The sequence below is a fragment of the Chelmon rostratus genome, chromosome 11, assembly GCF_017976325.1.
Source record: "Chelmon rostratus isolate fCheRos1 chromosome 11, fCheRos1.pri, whole genome shotgun sequence".
NCBI classification, from domain to species: Eukaryota; Metazoa; Chordata; class Actinopteri; order Chaetodontiformes; family Chaetodontidae; genus Chelmon; species Chelmon rostratus.
Genome location: NC_055668.1, coordinates 1,754,788 through 1,765,650, shown reverse-complemented (window position 1 = coordinate 1,765,650; position 10,863 = coordinate 1,754,788). Strand labels below are relative to the sequence as shown.

Below are 10,863 nucleotides of genomic sequence, written 5' to 3'. Positions count from 1 at the left end.
ATGAATGGGTTCAGGGTTACACAAGAGCTGCAGTTGACTGGCTTTAAGTGAAGAAATGTGATATGCAGTTGAAAGCTTATTAACAGATAGCAGGTGCAACTCTGTGTTAAGTTTATTTTTTCACACATTATAAAGCAAGTTCCCAAGAACAGCACAGGACTGTGGGGTGATTTTGGGGTGTCACAAACATGGTGAAATGAATCTTCGTATCATGAGAGGCCCATGGAAAGCTGCTTGAGAGAAGGGTTTTTTCAGCCTACTGTTTTCTGGGTCGAGAACAGATTTCCATGTGATCCCAAGTGTTGATCTGGAGTCACATATGACTATATGTATATATATTGTATTCTAAATGGCCATGTGGACACCTGAACCTCCCAGCCGTTGTGATTCTGACACCATGGTCATAAATATGCTGCTCAGCCTCACTCTTCTCTTCTGGTTTCAGGCTTTCCACCAGATGTTGAACCTGGCTGCAGGGATTTGCTCTCAGTCAGCCACTAGAGCGTCAATGAGGTACAGCACTGATGCTGGGTGATGAAGCCTGGCTCACAGTCAGAGTTCTAGTCCATCCCAAAGGTGTTGGATGAAGGTGAGGCCAGGACCCAATGCAGACCAGTCAAGTTCCACAGCAAACTGGGAAAAGCATTTCTTTATGGAACTGGTTTGTTGAAGAGGCATACAGCAAAGAGACAGCCACAAACTGCTGACACACATTTGAAAGGAAACTAAATGGCATTGGACGATGGAGCATTAAGATTTCTCTTCACTGGAGCCAAGGGGTCCAAAAAAGATCCAGGCCAAAAGCACAGAAACGCTTGTGGACAGGACAGAACACAAGGTCTGTTTTCATGGTTATCGGTGTCAAATACTGAGAGGAAGAGAAGGACTGAAAAAAAGAATGACTGCATGGCCTGTGCTGAGTGATGTGCTTTTCTAAACCAGCTTTATCTGTATCAGCTCTGGTGACCATTTTTCTCCCAAGGGTAAAATCATGTGTGTGTGTGCGCACATGTGTGTGTGTGTGTGTGTGTGCGTGCGTGCGTGTGTGTCTGTGTGTGTGTGCGCACACATGTGCGTGTGTGTGTGTGTGCATGTGCGTGTGTGTGTGTATGTGTGAGAGCAATTCCAGGAGGTTTCCAGTGACTCAGTGCAGATATTTGTGAGTGGATGATGAAATTCTGCTTTACATTCCTCTTCAACCTTTTAGAAAGCAGTCCTGGAGAATATCACATCACACACTACCCTCAGAAACACACGCTCACACACACACACACACACACAACAAAAACAGCTGGCTCAGCATGCTCTGCTGACTCCAATATTCACCCCCTAATTCTTGGACAGAAAATACATTTATCATATCATATATCATATATAGATATGCATTCAAATATTCACATATGTTTGTGTGAAGTGAGTAAAAATGAAGAAACATGAGAGTATTTTGTGTATAGTATTCTTCCTTCTGTAACAAATTTGATAAAATAGTGAAGAAAAACAACATTGTATCTTTTTGAATTCATATCAGAAGTTGAACCATCTTCATTAGATTTTGTCAGCCTCCACAGATTTTATGCACAAACCCCCTCCTGATATCTGGGACTCTCCTGCAGAATGACCTGTTTCTCGTCATCTTCCCCACATGGCAGCTGTCAATGTAATTTCACGTTTTCAGCCACCTGCACTCTGGAGAACGGTTTATGATGAATGGGATGACCACTTGAAACAGATGATTAAAAGACTGGCCTGTAATGGGGAAACACATTATACAAGAATTTCAGAACGGAGTGGCAATATTTGTACAAATGAGGTCAAGAATCCACAAACACAACCTTTCTGCATTAGAGCACACCAAAGAGTCAACAAGCGGGGCCACATCAATGAGAAGCCAGGGTTTTATATATATATATATATATATATATATATATATATATATATATATAGTGTCTACTCTTGACACATCATCCTTAAAATGTTACAATTTTTCACTTTGGAATTTATTATATTATATATTTATTATTATATATTTCATTTATCATTATGTTTTTCTTTTCTTGAATTATTTAATTATGTATTTTATGTGATTCTGTTTTCTGTTTATTTCTTTATTATTATTCTTTGTGATTTTCTCATTTCTATTATTTTTCATGTTTATCACACTCACTTTGGGATTTGGTCCACGGCTGAATTAACCAGCAAACAGGCTCCAGAGCAAAACTGACTTGGTGTGCCCCCGTTAAACCCATCACTCTGCTTGTCTTTGCATTGTCAGGTTGCATGGTTTGCTGTGTGCTGATCACAATGTCAGAACATGTGCTAAGTATTCACAAAATCATCTGAAATATTAAAAATGATTTTTAAAAAATGTGTTTTAACATAGGGACCCATTTCAAGACAGGACCTCAAGATCAGGCAAAAATGCAGAATCAACTTAAAGGGGCTATTATCATGGTTTTTTGTTGGTTTTCTTTTACAAATACTTATAACAACGTGAAAAGGGTTGCTGATAGTGATGAACCTGCGTACAAATATCTGAATCTGCATCTCCCCTTGGCTTTATGGAGCTTCATAGTTAATTTCAGCTCATTGTTTAGATGTCCGTGACAACCTTACTGCTTTACTGTTTTGGTTCTCTCTAACAGCTTTCACAGTGTCATTTTCAGCTGCAGTAGAGCGCTGTTTTAAGAAAAAAAGCTCTAACAACCCACCATACCTGCTCAGCAACAAACAGCAGGCAGACACAATTAGAGGCCATGGCGAACAAAGTGGAGCATTGAGCAGCTGAAGAGCTAGATATTTCCCCCATGAGTTGGTGGCGACCCAAAACAGAGCTGTGAGTTGTGAGTGTATGTCTGTATGTATGAGTGTATACATGTATAATGCCAGACTTATCGCAGTGTTTTGGGTCTGATGAAGATCCATGACTGGCCGAAACATTGCACAGCATCAGTGAATCAAAAATAATGGAGGGAACAAGAAACAATAGGCTGCTGCAATTCTTTGCCTTTAAGGTTACTCTAAGTGACAAAATACATACAGGCTACACATGTGGCATCAGAAAGAACATGAGTGAAAGATGCGTTTCCACTGAGCAAAGTAAAAGTTACACGTGACTGGTGAAGATATTCATCATAAATAAATGTTGAATTCGTGTGCATTATCAACTCTGCAGAGAAAAAACTGAAATTCAGTTTCCAAAATATTGTCGTCAGTATGAATAAAAATAGCCTGTTTTTTTTTTGCCTGTTTAGAAGTATTTCTAAATTAATTTGTATACACAAGCACACACACACGAGCACGCACACTCCAGCACTCTCATTTATCACAGTAGTGATAAATGAGAGTGATAATTAGTGTCACTTATTAGAAACTCTGTGCTATTGACCACAACATGTGTTGCCAATAGCAACACATCTCCCTCTTATTGTTTCTGCTTCTGATCCAGCCTCCCAGGTGCACTGTTACACTAGAACCACCTCTGTCTCACACACACACACACACACACAAACACACACACACACACACACACACACACACACACACACACACACACACAAACACACACACACACACACACACACACACACAGACACACAAATACAATGCAATGGCAGAAAAGGGGAAAAGATAGTAAATACCCGTGGACAGAGGCTGGGTCTTTTGTTGCAGCCTGGTATCATGCCAAAGTAAACCGTCCATGAGAGGATACCATGGTTGGGTTGAGACTGGTTAGCTTGTTCGATCTCAGTGGTCTGAGATGCTGTGCTTATGCACACAGCACAGTGCTGAGAGGCAAATAGGAAAATACCCTTTGTAACACATTCATACAATAATAAAAAAAAGAAGAAATGTGAATTGTGGTAAACTGTGGTCAATAGTGGTAATCGTTAAATGTAGCCTCAAAGTGCCCTTAAATATTATCTTTCTTTTTAATATGACGCTTGTTGGCCTTTAGGCCCATTTAGTCCTAAATTATAAAATGGTTTAATGCACAGATATTCTCAGTTTGCTGATGGAAATCCTCACAGTCCTTTTCGTTCTGTCAGGTAACGTGTCAGATTATATCCATACAAAGGTGCTAAAACAAGTGCCTGTTGTTTTGAAGCTGAGTAAAAAGTCCATTAACATGGCAGACAAACACAGACAGACACTGATGACAGAGATGTACACACATTTCTTTTCTGTCAGACATCAAATATGAAAATATGCTGTTTATGAAACACCAGTCCTCATAGGTAAACTATAATACAACAAGTCTGTCGTGGTCCTCTGATGGACTTTTTAAAGAGCACATTGTTCATCATGATGCCCCCGAAATATTTCCAAAATGCCAGTCTGGTCTCTGCAGGGTCCAGATGTGGACCCCGATCTTATGGGAGTGGTGCTGAGGGAGCCCATCTAAAGAATGTTCTCTGTTACTGCAGCCCCAGTGTCTGTCTGACAGAGGGTGGGTGACAATAAGAGGAGAAGTATGAAACAGTGTCCTGCAGCAGGCCTCCTCTGTGGGCTCCTCAGTGGGCTACAGTCCATGTCTCCGCCCTCCAGCAGTCACTCAGTCGGTACCGGCACAGACACCCAGCTACAGGACGCGTGCTGGCTCTAATCGCAGCTCGACACGCTGCTGATCTTGGCGGTGTTTTCAGTCCAGGGCTGCAGGTTCTGCAGGGCGAAGAGGGAGCTGTTCTGCAGGCACAGCGGGTCCGGGGTGACCGGCTGGTTGATGGTCTTCTGGAAAGCCTCCTGCTGCAGCTGCATGAGGATCCTGTTGGCCTGCTGCCGCTCCGCCTCCCGCTCCTCCGCCGTCTGCCGCCTGCAACAAGGACACACCGCGGAGTCGCTCACATGCATTCAGTATATATATGGCATATTCATTATTCAGTAACATTTACATTCTAGTGTATTTCTATAGCTGCAGTGTCTTCATAGATTTTTTTTAGCATCTCCGTGGTCAAACCGTCCACCCCAAGATGAAGGTTAAAAACAGTACGACCGGCGACCGCGTCATCACACTGCAGCCCACAGCTGCCCCAGCCCTCATCCTGGGGGGATAGGCTAAATCATTGTAACGAATTTTTAACGAATTTCAGTTGCTTTTATATATACATATATAACATATATATTGTTTGGACATGTTGGCCTTTCTTAGACAGGACGTCGCGCCACAAAGCGCCACAGGTTTGAGCTCTACTTCACTTTCTGCATTATAAAACATAAAGCGACCTCTAGAAAGTATTTGTCACTTCACAATCTGTAAATTATTGCAAAATCGAAAGCTTTGTTATTAATGTGCCACGACACCAGAATTAAAAAATTCTAGGCAATAAAAACAGTAGTCCATCTCTGTCCATGCCACTGCAAAAAGAAACAAGCACTATAGGTACACAACATAGGCTGTATTTTTCTCTTTTTGATTTACAACCTGCACTCTGAAGAACAGAAAAAGACACTGAACACACACCAACACATGTCAATGAAGTTAATAGTAATGGTCTCTTCCCCGTTATTTCAGTCTTGGGTTGAAAAGTGTTTGTACATCTGTTTTTTTTTTTCCAGCTTTCATTAAAAAAAAAACGTGAAAAAATAATTCTCTATTTGTTAATACCATTTTCTTTCCTGTCAAATAAACGATTATTTTTTCTGAAATATACAGAAATATTCAATTTCAGTTATTTCTGAAATATTCGAAAATAATGAATAATATTATATTCAATAGTAATTATGAATATGTAGACATCCTGCAAATTAGAATAATAAAAATAGTGTTGCATTTCTGAAAAATGCAGAAATAATGCTCGCTATTTTAATGACAGTCTTTCCAGTCCCACAGACAGTGTCCACAATAAGATGTTTGTTAAATCATTTTTAAACTGAAGAAGAATCTCGAAAATGTAAAATTATGGTGATGAAATTGTCTTATTAATGCAACGTTTTCTATCAATGAACGTATTATTCTACACTAAAAGACAGGTTGAAATCAAAGCTGGATATTTTATTTATGGAATAGAAATAATGCTGACTCCATTTCTAAACTGAAATGAATTTCTATGACTCATCTGAAGAGTCTATAATGTCGCTAAATGCATTTGACTCCTGTAATGAAAATGTTGGCCGATTTTCTCCGTCCTCTTTTAATCTTCATATTGTGTTTCCATCTAGGCTATGACATAAGAGCCAGCTGAAGCTCTTTCCTCCTAGAGCCCTTTAAAAACCCACTGTACGACCCCTGACAGCCCTTAGGAACCAAATGGGCCCGCAGCCCTCCACAAAGACCGCAGGGCCTCCGTCAGAGTTACTCTGCTCAGAGAATCACCATCTGCTCTGTGGATATAACAATGCTGTGGCAAAACGAAAAACCCACCAACTAACCAAGGAAGTCTGGTAAGATAAAGCATGAGTTCACCTCCATTTGGTGCGTCTGTTTTGGAACCAGGTTTTGACCTGAGCGTCAGTCATCTTCAAGGCTTTGGCGAGGGCGGCCCGCTCAGCAGACGCCAGGTACTTCTGCCGGTGGAAGCGCTTCTCCAGCTCACAGATCTGCAGCCGCGTGAAGGACGTCCGAGGCTTCTTCTTTTTAGGAGGCGTCCGGTTCTGGTACGGATGACCTACACGACGTGTTACAGTGAGGGGTGAGAGGGACACTGGACAGGACAGGACAGGACAGGACGGGGGGCAGGAGGACAGGACAGGAAAGGAAAGGACAGTTCAAGTCAGGGCAGTGCAGGACAGAAGAGGACAGGACAAGCAGGGCTGGCAGGACAGCAGACAATTAAAATGAAGGAGAAAGCGCTGACAGAGTAACAGCATGCACTGTGCAGGACACGGCAAACAGCTGGAGAGTCCAAATATAATCTGAAAGTTAAATACTATCCTTATTTATCTGGAAACGACAAGGTAGGGCTGTAAGAAAGGCTCTTTAGAATTATTCTCTGTGGAGGTATGTGTGGGAGTTTTCTGTGTATTTGCATATTTATTTCTTATGCCAAAACTTCACCCGTGGCTCGAGCTCTGCAGAACCTGTTGTAGCTGACATGTTGAGATCTTTTATCACAGTAATTTAAGTCCGTCCAGTCTTCAGTCATTTGAAATGATATCAGGACAGCGCAACAAGCTGAATATGAACGGCTTTGGCTGTTTACGCGGCGCAGAGCAGAGGGAGAACTAAAGCCGAGGACAGAAACAGAGAGGAAGACTGCAGCAGGGACAGCTTTAGAGGGCAGACAGCTCTCTCTCCACATCAGCACTGACATATAAAGAGTCACGAGCTACGAGCAGCCTCCACATTAAAGCAGGAATACGAATAATACACAAAAAGTACTTCAGTACTAAATATTGTAGGAGGCCAATATTACCGCAATATTACAACCGTGGCAAAACAACGCGTAGGAAATAACCCTTTTTACTCTTATTATTATCATTATTATTATTATTATTATTATTATTATTATTTGCTATGTTTCTAAAATAACAATGTTGCGCCCGCATTCCAAATTGTAATCAGAATCTACCTGGTGGATCGCTGTAGGAAAAATAAATCTAAAAAGGCCAAAAAGTCAGAAATCCTATAATAAATTCAGGACATCGGCCTTAAATGAGGCATCTCTGTTGAGCTCCCTGTAACAGTTACTGACTGAATAATCTTGTCTTGTGAGTAAGTCATTAGTGATCAGCTGCAGCTTTTCACAACCTGATTTTCTTTAAGATGTTTGTTGTGGTAAATGTATTCGCTCCAGGAAAGCTCCTCCTATTTTAAAAAGATAGATTTCGTTTGCCCATGTGCCTGCTATATTATATTATATTATATTATATTATATTATATTATATTATACGGCCTACCTACCTGTGAACCTGTCTTTGGTGTAGCGGCGGTTGCTCTCCATCCAGGGAAATGTCAGCGTGCCCAGGTTGTTGATGGTCCCGCTCATCGGCGGCACAGAGGCGTTTCCGCAGCTCAGAGGCCGGTGCGCGGGGACGCGGATGACCCCGGCGGCGCTCACGTTAGTCCCGTTCCCATTCATGCCCATGTTCATGTGATAAGCCCCGCCGAGGGAAGCCATCCCGCACGAGCTGCTGGTACCGTTATATCCGGTGTTAGCGCACGCGAAGCCGCCGCCGTTCACGCCGCTGCTCCCGCTGCTGTTGTAGGCCGCGTGGCCGTAGTCCGGCTCGTGCATCCTCGCGCCCAGCATGCAGCTCTGCTCCACGTTGCTGAGGATCTGATCGATGCCGAAGCTGATGGGCTCGACGTGCGTGTGCTGCTGCAGATGCGCCCCCAGTATCCCTATGTGATCCATGGCCTCCGCCCGCCCCCCGCTCCGGCGCGAGGACCAGAGGTTGCTCCACGCGCCGCTCCCTGCACTCTTCCGTCTGCTCCTCTTCTGCTCGAGCTCCGGTCGTTATCTAATGCGGACGCACATGTGTGAGTATGTCTGTGCGCGAATGCAGGAGAGAGACTACACCCCCCCAGCTCCCCCACTCCTCCCCGCGCGAGGGCATCAATCAAACTGCCAAATAGACAGCGCGAGATTAAGACCCAATTTTAGGCCTGCAGACTCGATTGGCTAAAGACTGTGTGAGCTCTGTGGAGGCTTTATGGCACACTTCATAAAACACTGATTAACGGCTGGACAGGATCAATAACACAACTTTACAGGGTTTCACCTGCGTCACACTCACATGCCCGCGCGCTAACGTCCCCAAGACTGTTTCACAGGATATTATTTCACAGCGTGTGTTTATGAAGCAGCTCGGACAAAACCGCTTTGCTGCTAGTCTCCGTCCGTTCTGATGTTCGGCTCTCTGTTTGCAGAGCTTTTGGCTATAATAACCCGCGGATGTTCCCTTCATTGTCGTACATTTTGCGGGCATTTATCAACCTTTTCCTGGACCCTTAAGATGAAGGTCTTAACAGGCAATTTCTGTTATTCTCAGTGGGCCAGCCCAGTAATAGATTAAATCTGAGCAGACACAGCCTAAACACAGTGCCGCTGCTAAAGGCTCAGCTCGTGCACCTACAGGAACACATTTTCTACACAAATTCTATTTCCAATGAATTCTGTTTAGCTCACGAGTTATTACAGTAAAACAGTAACAGCCTGATGTGGCCATGGCTGGACTGTCGCAGGGCTCAGGCAATGGAGGGCCGCCCAGATCAACTTTTTGTTTTTGCCTGCTAATCCTTTCCTATTGAGCATCTGGCCATCCAGCCTTTATTTTTGTGCCATTTTTGATGTTTTTTTCCCGACAGCTGCAGGAGTAGTTGAACTGCTTTAAGAAACTTTATCATGCATTACAGGTTTACTATAAGTTTCCTAAAAGGCAACATTTGGTGAGTAAACGTCAGATATAATAATATTGACAACATCCAGCTGAAGCAAACGCATTTCATTAATTAAATAATAAAAAATAAAAAAACTCTCCTTCCACATCAAAAGGACAATTTATACAACTTCGTGTGTTTTGATCCGGGTTGCAGAAATGTAGGAAGCTTAATATATTGGCCTAATGGGTAAAAATTATATAGTATAAATCACTGAAAAACACTGATGTTTAATGTAGGCCACTTATTTATTGTTATGGAGCTGGCGCCATTATTAATTCATGTTCAGAGTGATGACATTGCTGCAAACACTGATGCGATTTCATTTGTTACTGTGGGAACACAACAGAATATGCCGCTGCAATATTTCGCTACATTGTTCAAAATCAGCCGAAACCCCAGAGTTAAAGTGAAAGTTTAATAATACAAATAAATGGTAAGTCATTATTTAGCAATAGGCTCCATTCATTAAAAGTATTAATGAATCCGGAAATAATCACTGACTATGCGGCGGGTTTAAATTAGAGGGATATTCATTGTATAATAACAAATGGATGGAGCTTTGTTTAATCGTAGATCATAAATAACGAGCGGCATTTCGTGCGGCGCAGCCTCTATTAAGCATATCTGCCGGCGCTGTTCCGAGACACAAACATAGTAACTCCACAACAATTAAATGAGGAATTAAACCATGAGGATCATTGATTTTCTCTCCTTCTAAAAGCCACTGGGACTTAATTACTTCACACGGGGCATTAAAGTAGCCTATTAATATTTGATATGCAGTGAGCGGCTCTCATTGGCCAATTGACCGCCATCAAATTTTAATGCAGGGGCAGCCTGTCCGCACACTGAGGTTCACCTATTCGTTTAAACGTGGACCAGTAATGAATATTAGGAACTGGAAAAGCGGAAACGTTACATCCGTGAAATGCAAAGCTGGAGAAAACACTGAACGCAACACGGAGCCGTGTTTGACGGACAGCTGCCGTTTAACAGGCAGGAAAATATGTGGAATATGTGGAACACAATAAATAAGAAACCTGTGCTACATAAGTCAAAAAAGCTTTAGGAGCAGTGTGATGACCTAAAGATGTGAGTCCGTGTATTTTGTAACAAACTGATGTGAAACACAAACCGGAGGACACAGTGATAAACATCCTTTCGCTATTAACTACATTTGTAGGATAAATTATTTGTTGTTATTAATATTTTTTTGCAGTGTGAATTCGTACACAGAGACCTTTAAGAAACTCTGTGTGTGTGTTTGTGCGTGTGTGTGTGTGATATGCAATGATCAGAGGCTGTGGCCTGTACGCCTGACTGTAACACTGGCGGCGGCATTTCAAACTCAATTATCGAGCGACCATTTTCATCTCAGGGTCTCAGCGATTGTAAAAAAAAAAAAAAAAAAGGATCCCTTCGCTTCGGGTGGAGACACTTATTGATAGCTCGCCCTTTAAGCAGCAGAACGTCCGCAGGCCCAGGCTGCCACGGCCCATCAGAGACTCAGCCTAAACTCTGGTGCCACGAGATCAGCACCAATC

At 42.6% G+C, this 10,863-nt stretch overlaps 1 protein-coding gene across 1 annotated transcript; it reads right to left on the bottom strand.

Moving 5' to 3' along the window:
- Positions 1 to 4,599: 4,599 nt before the first annotated feature.
- On the bottom strand, positions 4,600 to 8,291 carry tlx1 (T cell leukemia homeobox 1). Its single transcript, XM_041948015.1, has 3 exons — positions 7,838 to 8,291; positions 6,401 to 6,638; positions 4,600 to 4,810 (listed from the first exon to the last, which is right to left on the bottom strand). Exons 1-3 carry the CDS (start codon positions 8,289 to 8,291, stop codon positions 4,600 to 4,602), a joined length of 903 nt encoding a protein of 300 aa, XP_041803949.1.
- Between the last annotated feature and the right edge of the window lie 2,572 nt (positions 8,292 to 10,863).

Coding starts and splice junctions, on each gene's coding strand:
- tlx1 (XM_041948015.1), bottom strand. CDS start 8,291: ATGGATCACATAGGGATACTGGGGGCGCATCTGCAGCAGCACACGCAC. Junction 6,639..7,837: donor CACCAAAGACAGGTTCACAG/GTAGGTAGGCCG, acceptor TGTCCTGTCCAG/TGTCCCTCTCACCCCTCACT. Junction 4,811..6,400: donor AACAGACGCACCAAATGGAG/GTGAACTCATGC, acceptor TCCTTGTTGCAG/GCGGCAGACGGCGGAGGAGC.